Here is a 15,329-nt window from a genome sequence, read left to right as displayed (position 1 = left end):
CTAGTGTGGAAACCCACACACTGGGCATCAGATTTATTACACAAAACCACCATCTAGAAATGGACTTTTGATAAGTGTTCAAGGATTCTAGAACATTAAATTCTGAGATATCAAGAATTCAGATTTTTGAAAATTCTATTTCCTTTTTTGAAAATTCATCATTTGGCATTCTCTCATCTGCTTTCCTGCTCAGCCACAACTTGTCATAGCTGAGGAGAGAGTGATCTCCCAGGCAGGCAGCCCTTTTCAGTTCTCCACCCTCCTCACGACTCATTGTTACTGAGTATCTTCACTCTTTATCTCACCCTTGTAGGATAAGGAACTTTGCCTACAGAGCTTTTGAGGAGTTGGCAGTCTCACTGACCAGCAATTGCTTATCCTCATGTAGCCACGGAGGACACCCAAACATGAATATCTGAAGAAACAGAAATATTTCCAGTTTAAGTATCTAAATAATTGTTCTGCATTGTTTTGCATGGGGGGGGGGGGAGTTCTCTTGTCCTTGCATCTTGCTTGAGTTTTTCCTAGTTGGGCCTCTTACTCTTCAGCTTCCTGAAAGCTTGAGTATTCTTTTAATTGCTTAGAAATTTTTAAAGGGGTGGGAGATTATCTTCAAAAGAATATCTTTGGACTTCCAAGATTTTCATGGAGTCAGAGACCTTAAAATGCACTAATAAGAATGGGAATCCAAGGCAGACACCTTCCTTCAGGACCTCAAGAACCATGTTTGTAGAGAAGTACCTCTAACAGAAGTAACAGGAACCCTTTAATATGATTTTGCTGAATAACAACTTGTTGCTTTTTATTTCTATTAAGGGCATCTATAGTAAACCTCATTTTTCAGGGCTGCAGGATATTTGAGACCTGTGTGTGTGTGTGTGTGTGTGTGTGTGTGTGTGTGTATGCGCGCATATGATAAGCAAATACTAATCTCTCCTTAGAGTACTACTGACAAAACAGCTTTTCTTGCTTTAATAGTCATTTTTATGTTTTTAAAAGCTGCCTGCTAATGTCATTTGCAGGTTTTTATTGTTACTTATCTTTCAATTGTAAAATTTCCCTATATATTTGATATTACACTTTCTTATCACAAATTTTACAAATGTATTTCCACATTTTGTGTTTTATCTTTTAGCCTTATTTGGGATTATTTAAAACAAAAATGTACAGAAAACTTTAATTCTGAATGATCAGTTTATCAATATTTTCCTTATTGCTGGCTTTTAGCTTTCATTTGAAGCTTTGAAATGCTTCCTCTATTTCATAAAAATATTCACTCGTTTTCCTTTCTAAAGGAAATTTTTATTGTTTTTCCTCTTTACAAAAGTAATGCATGCTTGTTGCCAAAAATTAAACAGAAATTAATTAATTTAGGTACAGTGAACATCTTTAAAAAATGGGTTTTCCTATGCAAGAACAAGGCTTCTCTTCTCCACTTATTCAAGTTTCTTCTGGTGGCCCTCAGTGGATAATTATAATTTTCTCCATACAGGTCCTACAAAATAATTATTTATATCTAGAAAATCACTTTTCTTGATGTTGCTAGGAGTGAGATATTTTCTTTAATCATGTTTCCTGATTGGCTGTCAACACAAAACAATGTTATACATCTTTTTTTAAGATATTACTTTTTAACTGACTATACACTCCTGATTAAAAACTGAATAAAACAGGAGATGTTTCCATGAGAAGACTGCTATATTCATTTCTTTTTCAGGGTATTTCCCCAGGGTGAATCTGATGATACATAATCCATTTCAATATTAGTCTTCAGTTTTCTACATCATTCTCACTATTAGGATTTTCCTTCATTATGGACACTCTGATGTTGCCTAAGTTGGAAGCTAAATCTGAAGGCTTTCCCACACACATTACACACATAAGGTTTCTTCCAAGTGTGGACAGTCTGGTGTATAATATAGTCAGAACTAAAGCTGAAGCCTTTGCCACACTCCTCACATCGGAAAGGTTTCTCCCCAGTGTGGCTTCTCTGATGCCGAATTAGATAGGCATTAACATGAAAGGCTTTTCCACATTCTTTGCATTTAAAGGGTTTCTCTCCAGTATGGATTCTCTGGTGGACAATATAGTAATAACTACAGCTGAATGATTTCTCACATTCCATACATTTAAAAGGTTTCTCCCCAGTATGTGTTCGCAGATGCCTTGTTAACTTGGCATTGACACTGAAGGCTTTTCCACATTCCTTACATTGATAAGGCTTTTCTCCAGTATGGATTCGATGATGATCAAGTAGCTTTCTTTTAGAGGTAAAGCATTTCCCACATTCATTACATTCAAAGGGTTTCTCCCCAGTGTGAATTCTCTGATGCTGCACTAGTTCTGCACTAACATTGAAGGCCTTTCCACACTCATTACACTCATAGGGTTTCTCCCCAGTGTGGATTCTCCGATGCTGCCGAAGTTGGTAATTACACCTGAAGGCTTTCCCACATTCATTACATTCATAGGGCTTCTCACCAGTATGGATTCTCTGGTGCTGAATTAACCTCCCTTTGATATTAAAGGCTTTTCCACATTCATTGCACTGATAGGGTTTCTCACCTGTGTGTATTCTCTGATGCTGAATGAGTTTTGCATTATTATTGAAGGCTTTCCCACACTCTTTACACTGAAAGGGCTTCTCTCCAGTATGGACACTGTGATGCTGTCTAAGCTGGGAGCTGCACCTAAAGTTTTTCCCACACTCACTACATTCATAAGGTTTCTCTCCAGTGTGGATTCTCTGATGTTGAATTAACTTTGCATTAGCATTGAAAGCCTTCCCACAGTCATTACACTGATAAGGTTTCTCCCCGGTGTGGACTCTCTGATGTGTGATATATGCAGAACTACAGCTGAAGCCAATTCCACATTCCTGGCACTGATAGGGCTTCTCTCCTGAATGGATCTTCTGGTGCCTACTTAGATTCCCATTAACACTGAAGGCTTTCCCACACACCTTACACTGATAGGGTTTCTCTCCACTGTGGATTCTTTTGTGTGTAATATAATGTGAACTGTAGCTGAAGCATTTCCCACACTCCACACATTTGAAAGGTTTGTCCACACTAGTGTAGCTTTCAAGTTGCTGATTAAGTCGAGAGTCACACTTTAAAGTTTCCACTAATTCTTCACATTTCAAAGGTCTTTCTTCAGTATCAATTATTTCATGCTTAACAAGTTTTGTGTCAAAGCTGAAGACTTTCTCTTGTCCTATAGAACCAGGGTGTTGCTCTCCAGTGGACGTGGTATGATATTGAAATGAGTTTGAACTCTGACTATAGAGACACTCCTCCATAGGACTTGTCTCATTTTTCACTGTACCATCAGTGACACTGCTGTTTTCCTCCTTCATACTTCCTGCTAAGTGGACTTCCTGTTGTTGCTCAAGCATAAAGGCTTCTGAAAAATCTGTTTCCTGGGAAGAGTCCTTGTGAAGTTCAAATGATGTACTAACTTTTTCTTCACACATTTCTTTGGACAAATTACTGCCAGTCTGGATATCAAGATCTACTATAAGAAACAGAAAATAGAAAATTTCATACAAGAAGCATGTTAGGAAAAAAAAAAAAACACTTGTGCTATAAAGGATCATAGTAATCAGAGGGATTTTTAAAATCACCAGATTAAGTCAAAGAACTTAAGGTTCATTCATAAGCTGAAATACCATATAACTAAGAGTTAAATAAATCCATATATGCTGACATGAAAAGTCTAGGTATACTGCTGAATAAATAAATAAATCCAGAAACAGTACACAGAGGTGATTCCACTCATACAAAGAAAAAAAAAATGCATTCCTATTCCTAGAAAACTACTTCTGGAAGAATACACAAGAAACTGAGCAAACTGGTATAGGAAATTTAGTAGACTTTCTTTTTCTACTTTATATAATTTCTGTACTGATTTGAGTATGTACCAATATTATGAATTTTAAAGTAATAATTATAAAAGATCACTAGTCATGCTCTGCCTAAGAAAAAGCCATTATCAATAACATGAATGTTAAAACTGACAACACTGAAAAAACTGTAGGTCTTGTCCACCATATCAGCATTTTCCCCATCATACTATGCTTTTCTATACTCTGCAATCTTAGTCATCTCCATGACACTGAGTTCCTTATTAATAAAAAGAAGAAAATGCTTGGGAAAGAAAAGAAATCCAGCAATATGTGGTAATATTGGCAATGACACATCATGGCAAAAGGAAGTAAAAGGGAAAGAATTTTCTTTCCTCAGAACTTAAATTCTAGGCTTTTCAAAATTCCTTCTTTAACTTCTTTTTCTTCCACTTCAGAAAAGCCCTTATTTGATCCACTTCTTCCCATCCCTCCAGAATACTACTGTATTAGCCTCGCCTTTTCCTTCCACCTTTTCCCCTAATCCTAAAATTGATCATTTCCTAAAATTCTTTTATAATTTCAATAATCTTTAGAGCTACTGAATTCTGCATTTGTTCCCAAACTTCTCAAAACGTTGGTCCAAAAAGAGGGCCTCTATTTTTTTCATCTTCCATACCTGTTGAACCCCATGGAATATGCCCCTTAATAAACCCAAATAAGCTGGATTTCCTAGAAAGCATTTTCAAAAATAACACTGGTCTTTTCCTAATTAAAAAATAATTCCCATCTGATGCTACAGAATGTTCTCCCCAGACCTTCAATTCATATGCTAAAACCATAAGCTTCAATAAAATTGTATTAGAAGGTGAGGCCTTTGGCAAAATCCTCAAGAATGGGATTAGCATACTTTTCAAAGAGATCCTAGAAAGTTCTCTTCCCTTCCACCATGTGAGGATACAGTGAGAAGATAGTTGCCTTAATAGGAAACAGGCCCTTGCCAGGCACAGAATCTGCCTGCACCTTGATCTTAAACTTCCAGCCTCCAGAAATGTAAAAGTAAATTTCTGTTGTTTATAAATCACCCCATCTATGGTATTCTGTTACAGTAGTTCAAACTGATTGAGAAAGCTATAATATCAGTAACTTATAAAGAAGAAAATTCAAATTACCTGAAATGTGGCCACCTAAAAATAACTACTGCTAATTTGAAGCATCTCTTTCCCTAACCATTTTCATTTTTTTCTAAAAACAAATACATACTATATCAAAACTGAATATTTTTTTCTTCTTTTATTCATGATGAACATTTTCCAATGTCTAGATAGACTGCAAAAATAGGTTTCTGAAATTGCTAAATACTCTTCTCACCTCCACAGGTACCTCAATTTAACCATTCTCCTTACACTGAAAATTGAAACCCCCCCCAATATATTGTTACTATATAAATGTGTGGTAAACTTTTATACATACACATGTTTGCTTATTTTATTAGGGTACAGTCAGGTTACCAAGTATAAACTTTTATTCTAGAAAGACTACTAATTCATAATGGATTCACTTAAGGAGTCTATTCCTGTTTTGATGTACTTTTATCAACACATTAATATAACTGCTCTCACTGATGATATAGGTTCTCTGATAGGTGAAATCTCATTATGATGATCATGACTGTTTTTGTGTGTATGATGCTAGGGATCAAATCCGGGGCCTTGCACATACTAGGAAAGCATTCTACCATTGAGTTAAACTCCCAACTCATCTATCTCTTTATTTTAAGTAGTATTTCTCTGGCTTCTGCTGAGGGTGAACTTTCACACAGATTAACATTTAAACTTTGTATGTGGATCAACCACTTTTATTTTTTGCCAATATTTCCACACTTGGCACCCTTCTGTTTTCCAATTCTATGGTGTGGCAGATGCAATATCTACTCTCCACTTCATTTTTTATAGCATATTTTCCATTTTTTTAAAGTAGGATTATACCCATTTTTTTAAAAAAAACTACATTTTCAACCTCTTTTTGTAGAATGGACATTTATACAGTTTTAGTACAAGAGATTTAAGTGGAAGGTACTGGATGGGGGTTGTGGAAAAGATTTTTAAAAGAAGGTCAACTCTGCTGACATGGGCCTTGTGCCTCCTTCTCCTTCCCTTAGAGCTCCTGCCTAGAACCCATTTTATTCCTCACCTTAATTAATCTACACAAATAGGTGAGGCATGAGATTAATGTTAAATCATGTTAATCCTCAGTTAAATCATGATGGGTTGATTAGAGACAAGATTTCAGAACCATCTGTTGTTTATAGAATCAGATCCAAACACCTTTGATTAAGGACCTCAAAATATGAATGAAAATGCAAACTCTTGACTCCATCCCAAGACTGACTCCCTGACAATATGCATATTTGTAAGACACCTGAAGTGTTTCAGCCACATATCAACATTTGAAAAGGAACCTCTTTACTTCTGTTATGTATAGTTCTCTCCCCCGAAGCCCCAAAATAAAAAAATATTTAATTAAACACACACTATATTAGGTACTTGATGTGTCTTAACAATTTAATCCTCAACCCACAAGACTAGCAATCCTACCTCCTTTTATTATTCTGTTTTCAGAGATGAGATCAATGAATCTTAGAGATCTCAAATAAATGGACTTCTCAAAGTCACACTAATAGGAAATAGTACAATGAGGAGGGGACCTTGGGGAAGCCTACTCTAAGCCCACTATGCTTTTTAGCAGCTTCTGCCTTTCTGTGTGAAAAATCTGTTAATTTTATATCCACCACATTAAGTGGAAAATACTTAATGGCAAGGACTCTCAAAATTAATTAATTTTGTCCGAGAAAGATGGGATTCCAAAATTAGGATTGAAAAGAAAACAAGGCACTTGAAAAATATCCGTTGTTAGAATTAGGAAATTTATGAAAACAGAATAGGCCTAGCTCTTTAAATCATCAAAATTTATATCCAAGACCCTGGATTCAATCCCCAGCACTAAAATAAAATAAGACAAAACAAAAAATAAAAACTATTCAAACTTTACTCTATAGGGCTGGCCAATAAATGTGGCATGTTTATATGTTGCTGGGCAACATGTGCCTCCTTTATCAGTGCAGAGGCCCTGGCCTGTTCTAGTTCCAGTGGCCAGTGGAGAAGGGCCCACCAACTTACCTCCTCCTTCCAGTCGTGAGATCACAGCAGGTTTGAGAAGTGAAAATCCTGGTTTGGAAGAAGGAAATAGGAGTGACATAAATTATTTCCCATACATGAGTTCCTAAACCTCTTCTCACATTGCCTCTGCAATGAGGAAGATAAAACTCTGGGAATGGTGGAGGGCACAGGAGGGGAGGGGAGGGGGATGAGAAGGGCCAGAACTTTGGAAGGGATGTGGGAAGACTTGGGAAAGGCCCAGACTATTGGGATTACCACTTTTTGACCTTGGACTGAAATATTCAGAGCACAGAAATCCTTAAAAAGATTCAAAATAAGTAAGATGAGGGAAATCCTGAAGATGCCACCATGGAACAGGAAGTAACTATTTTTTTGCTGTCTCCAAAACACAATTTCCATAGGGTGAATCAAAGTGTATACAAAACCTAAAAACCTATGTTGGTCTAAAGAGAGCTTGAGGTTTGCTCTTCCCAGCAATCCCCAGGAGACTAGAAATAGCACTGAGGTACCCACTCAGTAAAAGAGTACCAGGTGCTCCACCTGCAACCTGTCAGGGACAAGGGAGCCAGGAATCCCCAAATGGCAGAGTTTGAATCCAAGGGAGAGAGACCTTACCCAGGGAGGCCACATTCCCATAATTCTCCAGCATCACATCCCTGTACAGGGCCCTCTGCGCAGAGGACAGGCCATCCCATTCCGTCTGGGTGAAGTACACAGCCACATCCTCAAAGGTCACCGACTTCTGAAACAACAGGTTCCTGCTGCCCTAGGGCCAATAGCATGGCTCAGGCCCTAAGTGAGGGGCAGAGGGCAGTATAAAGGTCTGGGGAGGGAGCTTGTTAAGAATACACTATTAATAACAAGGAAGATTTGAGAAAAAGCACCAGGAAAGTAAACCATGGACTATCCATCTACTCTCACAGCACAGAAACCTTATGCCATTTTTTTATGCTTATAAAAGATAACATAAGCTAGGCTAAAAGAAAATGTTTCCCATAAACAAATTCCCCCAAAACAACTCTGCTCTTTTAGAATAGTTTTGGCTTCCATCTCATCTGCCAGGTACTCCCATCACAGACCCCCTAACCAGGGGCTCTGTGGCATTTTCTCTAGCACTGCCAGCAGGGAGGCTCAGTGCTGCCTGGGCCAGTGGTTTCACTGGCATTTTCTGGTACCCTCTCCCTTTCAAGTTCCATCCTTTCCAACTTCTATCTAAAATTCAGTGTTTCTCCAAAAATGTTCGGGAAAGAAGGAAGACCACCATTCCTGTTTACCAGCTGCTCTGCCACCCTTCTGGTCTCTATTTTTGCCACTAAGCTATGTGGTCAGCACAAGTCCCAAGTCCCTTCTAAGCAGCTGCAGTCCCCCGTTGGCTCTCCCTCCTCCTACTTCAGCTTTCTGTTACAACCTTGAGGACTTGAGATCTGCCTCCCAACTCCTCTCTGCTCGGATCTGTCTTCTTGATCCTGGGAACCTCCATCTACCAATTTCTAAGTGTGTCTGTGAGTCCTGTATGTGTGACCTCAAGTAGGTCAAGTAACTTTTCTGCACAAAATTAAAGGCCCTCCTAGGGGCTGGGGTTGTGGCTCAGTGTAGAGCGCATGCCTGGCAAGTGTGAGGCCCTGGGTTCAATCCTCAGCCCCACATAAAAATAAATAAATAAAATAATGGTGTTGTGTCCAACTACAACTAAAAAAAAAAAAAAAAAAAAGAGCCCTCCTATATGATATCACCACCCTTTCCCCAAGCAAGTTGGCAGCTCCTCCTGAACTCATTCTTAATGTCAGCACAATCCACAAAGGAAATGTCAGATAGAAACATGGGGTTGTTCTTGACTCTTCCTCTTCTCTATTCATTTTCCAATCCTTTGACTTTCTACATCCTAAAGACTTTTAGGTCTCTAGCAGTACTATCTAAACAACTCCTCTTAAACAACTTTCCTTGATAAAGCCCATATCTCCTGGGCCAGTGGAATTTGTTCTGGAATGGTCACCTTGCTTTTGAATCTCCCCTGAAAATTATTTCATACATGGCTGTCACAAATCTGATTAAGTTAACATGACTGGTTCCACAGCTGTCATGTGGCTGGACAGTTTCAAATCATACAATAATTCCGTGACCTAGGGCACATCACTCCCCTTTGCCTCCATGTCTTTTTGGTAGAATGAATACAACACAGCACCGAGCACAGGGTGTTGTGTCCAACTACAACTAAAAAAAAATTAAAAAAAAAAAAAAAAACACCCTGTCCAAATGGTCCATGCAAGGGGCACCATTTGGATCTTGCAACACAGTAAGCCTCAAATATGTTACTGGGACTATGGAATTCTAGAGTCTACAGAAGTCCATGAATAAGCTTCAGGAGATCTGCAAAGTCCCTGAAAAGTGTTTAGACATTTTGGTTTGCAAGCTTGTTCGTTCGCTTGTTCGTTCGTTCGTTCGTTCATTCATTAATTCATTTAGCAGGGAGAAGGTCAAGAACTCTTTTCAAAAATCTTAAGTCTGAATCACTATACCCCAAGCCCTGAAAGCTTCACAAGGACATAAAGGGACACTCTGTTCCACAAGACTCCCTGTCTTTCCCCTCCCTTTATCCCACTCCCATCATCACCTCCTTTCCCCCCTAATTAGAGGCACAGCATCCTTCTCATTGATCTGGTCCTGCTCCTCCTCTTCCTTGATACCCCTGCCATTGGGAATCCCAAACCTGTGTAATTCTCCTCCACTCACATCAGTGCCTACAGCATCCCACATGTGCAGCTTCCATAGCCCCATTCACCCAGAGCCCCCTGCTGGGGATGCTCCTGTATGAAGAAACAGGGACCCCTGGAATGCAAAGGACCACATTTGCCTTATGGGCTTCCCTGTTGCCTCCACTGGTCACCATCCCAGTCTCTGCTGCCCCACTCCTGAACCACCTTTCCCAGAAGTTCCTGTCTTGCAGGCAGAAGCTGTTTTCATGCCAAGGCTCACCAGCTCCCTTCTCAGTTCTCCTCAATGAAACTGCCAGAAGAGTTAAAGAACCCACAGCTCACCTGGGGCCAGGCTGTCAGGAGCATGTCTGCCATCACCTGGTATCCCTCTCAGAGAAGGGCTGCAGCTGAGGAGAAACAGAGAAAATGTGAGAGAGTCACCATCCACTAGGATCAACACAGCCCTTCAGAGAAGATCTGAGGCACAGGTAGCCAGCATCCAGACAGAGCATGAATAGGAGTTATCATGGAACAGGAAAAAGGAAGTGATCTGTTCCCTGGCTCAGTGCCCAGGATTCCTCCCAGCTAGGACACTGATGCTTACTTTCAGAAACCCTAGGACTTCTATATGACAAAAATCATATATAAAAGTATATAAAAGTGCATGCAGTCTAAAAGAATAATAAAAAAAATTCATCTATCAACAATTCAGACAGAACATTACTATGATCTTTGACTCGTTTCTCTTTCTCTGAACAAACACCATCTTGATTATACTGTAAGACAATCAAAGATGGTTGGGCTACAGTCCCAGCACACAGGCCTAGGGAGTCAGGCTCTGGAAGGCACCTGGAGAAAGGAACAGCTGTTCCCTGACAGCTGCCTGTTTCCTGAGAGATCTGAGGGTCCTCCAGAATCCTAGTGCTTCCACAGAGGTCTTGACAGTTAGCTTCCTGCATAGCCCAGGATTCCTTAAGGAAGTTGGGCTGGAAGGGAGGTACCAGACTGCGTCCTCACACTATCCGGCATTTTGATTGCAAAGTCATGGACTTCTGAAGTTCCAAGGAAGCACTGACCACCTTTGGGAAGCTACAACCAACAATGCCTCTGAAAGAATCTATACCATTTAACCTGGTTCCTGCCCTGAGGTCCTCTGATGCCTCTATGGGACACCTGTTGGGACCTGAAGTACAGGGGAGATAACACCTGAAGAGTCACATGAGGCTCCTCAAAGACGGAGCTTCTCTGCAAGACAACCTGTGAAGACTTTGACAATGTGTCCTTGTATTTGTATGTTCAATTAATTTGGCTGAAGAAAGCCCTCTACTCACATATTTGAGTCTTTGTGTGTATAAAGCTGCAATCTAAATTAGAACATAAACTGAAAAATCCCAATGTAACTTACAAATTTGTCTTTGTAATATACAGCTCTTTTTTTTTTTTTAAAGTACCAAGGCTTGAACCCAGGACACTTAACAATTGAGCCATATCCCCAGCCCTTTTTTATTTTGTGACAGGGTCTCACTAAGTTCCTTCGAGCCTCACTCAATTGTTGAAGCTGGCCTTGAACTTTCAATCCTCCTGCCTTAGCATTAGCTTTCACTGGGATTATAGTGGTGCACCACCATACCCAGCTATAGCTAAAGTCTTGGTCATTGGCTGAGCTTCAGTCAAGCCAGGTTCAAATAAGGCAAACTCCAGGTATTAACCAACTGAACTTCTGATTTCTGGATGGCACTTCCCCTTTTCTGTTTGAAAGTGCTCTCTAGCCACATGAAGACCCCAGAGTATTCCTGAACCTGCCCTGGTTCTAGGGTGTGTCTAATTATCAAAACATAAGTGAACTTGGTTAAATTTATCTAAAGTTTTTCTTTTATTTATTTTTTCCTATTTATTTGGTACTGGAAATAGAACCCAAGGTTGCTTTTAACTGAACTACATGCTCAGCCCTTTTCATCTTTCCATTTTGTGACAGGGTCTTGCTGAGTTGCTAAGACTGGTCTCAAACTTAAGATCTTCCTGCCTCAGCCTTCCAAGCTGTTGAGATCACAGGTGTGTGCCACCGCACCTAAAGTTTTTCTTTTAACAGGCTTTCCCTTCTGTTTATTCCTCTAGTTATACACTCTCCCTCTGACAATATTCCTCAATAAATTCCTAAATAAATTCCTACACACAAATCTTTGTTCCATGTTCTGCTTTTGGAAGAAGCTTTCCCCAGTTTCCTGAAGTTCCATGATTTATTCATTATTTTCATTCTTTCTTATTTGGCAAGTAAAGTCTATAAGCCACAAATTTTCCTCTGGACTATTAGCCACATTACAAAGATTTTTAAATTTCACATATTAATTACTATTTTGTAGCCAATCAGCAACTCTGTTTTGTCTCTGATCTAACAATAATATTGCTTATTTTTTCCTCTGTTCATAAGTTCTAGATTTATTGCATGTTTTAAATAACCTTATCTATTAATTTTTATTTCACGGATTGTTAAGAATGGCTCAAGTGTCCATTTTTTTAATGTATTTTATGGTGTTCAAAAGGAAAACTAGAGCTGAGTTTGTGGCTCTGTGGTGGAGCGCCTGTCTAGCGTGTGTGAGGCACTGGGTTCGCTCCTCAACACCACATTAAGATAAATAAATAAATAAAGTTATTTTTTTTTTTTAAAAAGGAAAGCTTATTCTATGATTGAAGAATATGTAACTCCATTTGAATCTAATAAGACAACTCTACCATTTCTTTTCCACATTAATAAGCCAAAGAAAGATAAATATACTGTTAATTACAAAGGTATGTAAAAAATTCGAATACTCATGCCTCATTTTAAAAACATATGCCCTAGAGACACTTATATGTAGGAGATGTGTTAAAAATATTCACTATAAGCACTACTTCATTAAAAAAAAAAAAAAAAAAAAACCTGAAAAGAACCCATGTGTCCACTGACATCAACAAATTTTCCTATCATTTTCACAATGGAACATTACCTAACAGCTACCTATAACATGAATGGATTTAGGGACATAATACTGATTATGCAAGTACACGATGACTACAGACACTATGATGCCATTTATATAAAGCTTGCAAATAATAATACACACAGAAACATGGGTGATACATTTTTTAAAACAGGCTATGATAACACAAAATTCAAGATAGATGTTATCTCTGAAATGAGAGGATGGAAGATGAGTGAGAACAACACTGATAGATGTAGCAGCACCAGCACTGTTCTTTTTTAATCAGGTGATATGTCCACAGGTGCTCATTTTGCGACTATATATACTCATATGTAAGTATATTCTTTTTTTTAATTTTTAAAAAATTTTTGTTAGTTGTAGTTGGACACAATACCTTTATTTTTGTTTTTATTTTTATGTGGTGCTGAGGATCGAATCCTGCACCTTGCACACGCTAGGTGAGTGCTGTACCGCTCAGCCACAACCTCAGCCCTATGTAAATATATTCTTGAAGACAGACAGACAGACAGACAGACACACACACACACACACACACACACACACACCTGAATGGGGTGAAGATAAAGTCCCAAAATGGAATGCAAACAATAGCAAATGAGTCTAACTGTACGACAACTGAATAACATAACCATGGTGAAGAAGTGGGAAAGACAAGAGCTAGCAACTCTGGAAAATAGTATTTTGATTAAATACTATAAAGCTAAAGACAAAAACAGCTGTATTCAAATACTGTGCTATAGGAATAAATTTGTTTTCACTGGGGTTATTGATTAGCAATTCTGTAACTATTTTATTCGTATTCTAGAACTGAGTAAATTCGTAATTACAGTGTAGAAGTCATGCCCAGGTCACTGTTATTCCGTAGCCTAAGAGAAGTGGCGTCATGTTACCTTTGGAAACCGACGTAGCTCTAGGAGATGGTGCCCTCCTAAAGGCTGCTTCGGCTGCCGGGTGGCTGGGAGAGGTTCTGTTTTTTTCTGTTCCCTCTCGGTCCTAATTCATGACCCCATGGCAGGAGCCGGGAGCACGCGGTCCAAATTTGAAACTCATAGAAGCAGAAGTCCCTGCCCGACCTCCTTGAGACCTGTGATATCACCTCGGGCCGCTTCAACCCGCAAGTATTCCCCCCGCTGGATGTACCCACACTGGATGTACCCCGAGCAGATCAAGCGCTACTGCTTGGCCACCAACTCCAAAGCAGGAGTCGAGAAGGAAGCGGACCCCTGGCCGCCGTCCGGCTCCTTCTCCCAGGATCGGCCTCCAGGGCCCTGCTGGCTGCGGAAACCCAATTCCGCCCACGATGTAAGGGCGCCCCACCAGCGCTCGGAACTTTGGATCAGGGCAGCGCCCACTGAACCTGCGGGCCCACTCTCACCTCAGAAGCGGGCTGCTCCACGGCGCGACCGGAAATGCGTCACCCAGCGCGCCCAGCCTCTCTAGCGGGTACCAGCTCTACTGCTCGGTGGTGCTTTCGCCCAGCCCCGCCTGGCTGGAATTCTGTCTGCACAGAGTAGGCCATTGCCCCTTACCCCGTGACAGCTCGATTGTGACCCGCGAGGGTGGTTGCTCCTTAAGGGTCCGGGTCCTGGGAGGGATCTGTATGGGGGCTGAGGATGTGGCTCAAGCGATAACGCGCTCGCCTGGCATGCGTGGGGCGCTGGGTTCAATCCTCAGCACCACATAAAATAAAGATGTTGTGTCTGCTGAAAAATGAAAAATGAATGTTAAGAGATTCATTCTCTCTCTCTCTCTCTCCCTCTCAAAAAAAAAAAAAAAAAAAAAAAAACCTGTATTGTAGTAAAGCTGCAGGTGCAACCAGATGGGCTGGACCAGTGCAATACATGCTGTCATGTAGATTTTTCACTGACGTGAATGTCCAGCAAGGCATTTGAAACTGAAAAAAAAAAAATTTCAATAGGCAAAAGTGCCCTCTGCATTGCAGAATTTGGTACTCCTGGCTCCCGTTCACGACGCCGGCAGTAACCTCACCAGCTTCCCCAAGTGTATCAACATACATCCCCCATGAAATTATAAGTCTTGGAGGAGGAGGGGGGAAAGTTCTAAAATCCGCTGACTTGAACCACCCTTAAAATTCTCCCTCCCCAACCCTAAGGGTGTAGGCCTTTCTTCCTTCCAATTCTGCTCCCTCCAATGCTGCAGCACTGGATGGTGTTGGCCCCCACTCACCTTCCCAGCATTTTCATCACTCCCATGTTCTTCCTTCTCTCAACTTTGGCCCCACTTGCTAAGCCCTGCTGTTCTCTAAACCTAGAATACCTTCCTGTTCTTACCTTCCATCTTGACTACTACTGGAAGTGTCAGCTGGACTCCCATAGAAAGCAATCCTTCCCTGACCATCCAGAATAAGGTAGGCAGCCCACTACATGCCATCACTGCACCCTGTACTTCTCAGTACTCGGCACGTTTTTATCCATTTAGTGGTGATAATTACTTCAATATCTGCTTCTCTGGTAGCTCCAAGGAGCAGGGACTATATCTTGTTCAACACCGCTATCATCAGGTATAAAAACCAAACCTGGCCCAAAGGAAGGGAACAATAGGTGTTTTGTTGTTGTTGTTGTTGTTGAATGACCCAAAAGATCTAGCCCCCAAAACCTGGGTAAAACCTGTC

The 15,329-nt window shown here is 40.3% G+C and overlaps 1 protein-coding gene across 6 annotated transcripts; it reads right to left on the bottom strand.

Annotated features, from left to right (window-relative positions):
• Positions 1–1,280: 1,280 nt before the first annotated feature.
• Positions 1,281–14,117, bottom strand: Znf23 (zinc finger protein 23). 6 transcript variants are annotated; one of them, XM_076838822.2, is made up of 5 exons: positions 14,073–14,117; positions 10,059–10,117; positions 7,639–7,765; positions 7,024–7,071; positions 1,281–3,516 (listed from the first exon to the last, which is right to left on the bottom strand). In XM_076838822.2, exons 2-5 carry the CDS (start codon positions 10,089–10,091, stop codon positions 1,796–1,798), a joined length of 1,929 nt encoding a protein of 642 aa, XP_076694937.2. In that variant the 5' UTR covers positions 10,092–10,117; positions 14,073–14,117; the 3' UTR covers positions 1,281–1,795. The 6 variants fall into 6 exon arrangements, with proteins under 6 accessions (XP_076694937.2, XP_076694934.2, XP_076961963.1 ...); XM_076838819.2 differs by having other exon boundaries at positions 10,059–10,123; positions 14,073–14,097; XM_077105848.1 differs by having other exon boundaries at positions 1,281–3,513; positions 10,059–10,123; positions 14,073–14,097.
• Positions 14,118–15,329: the final 1,212 nt, after the last annotated feature.

This window comes from Callospermophilus lateralis, chromosome 18 (genome assembly GCF_048772815.1).
Source record: "Callospermophilus lateralis isolate mCalLat2 chromosome 18, mCalLat2.hap1, whole genome shotgun sequence".
Lineage (NCBI taxonomy): Eukaryota > Metazoa > Chordata > Mammalia > Rodentia > Sciuridae > Callospermophilus > Callospermophilus lateralis.
Note: the sequence above shows the minus strand (reverse complement) of the source record. Positions and strands in the feature narration are given on the sequence as shown.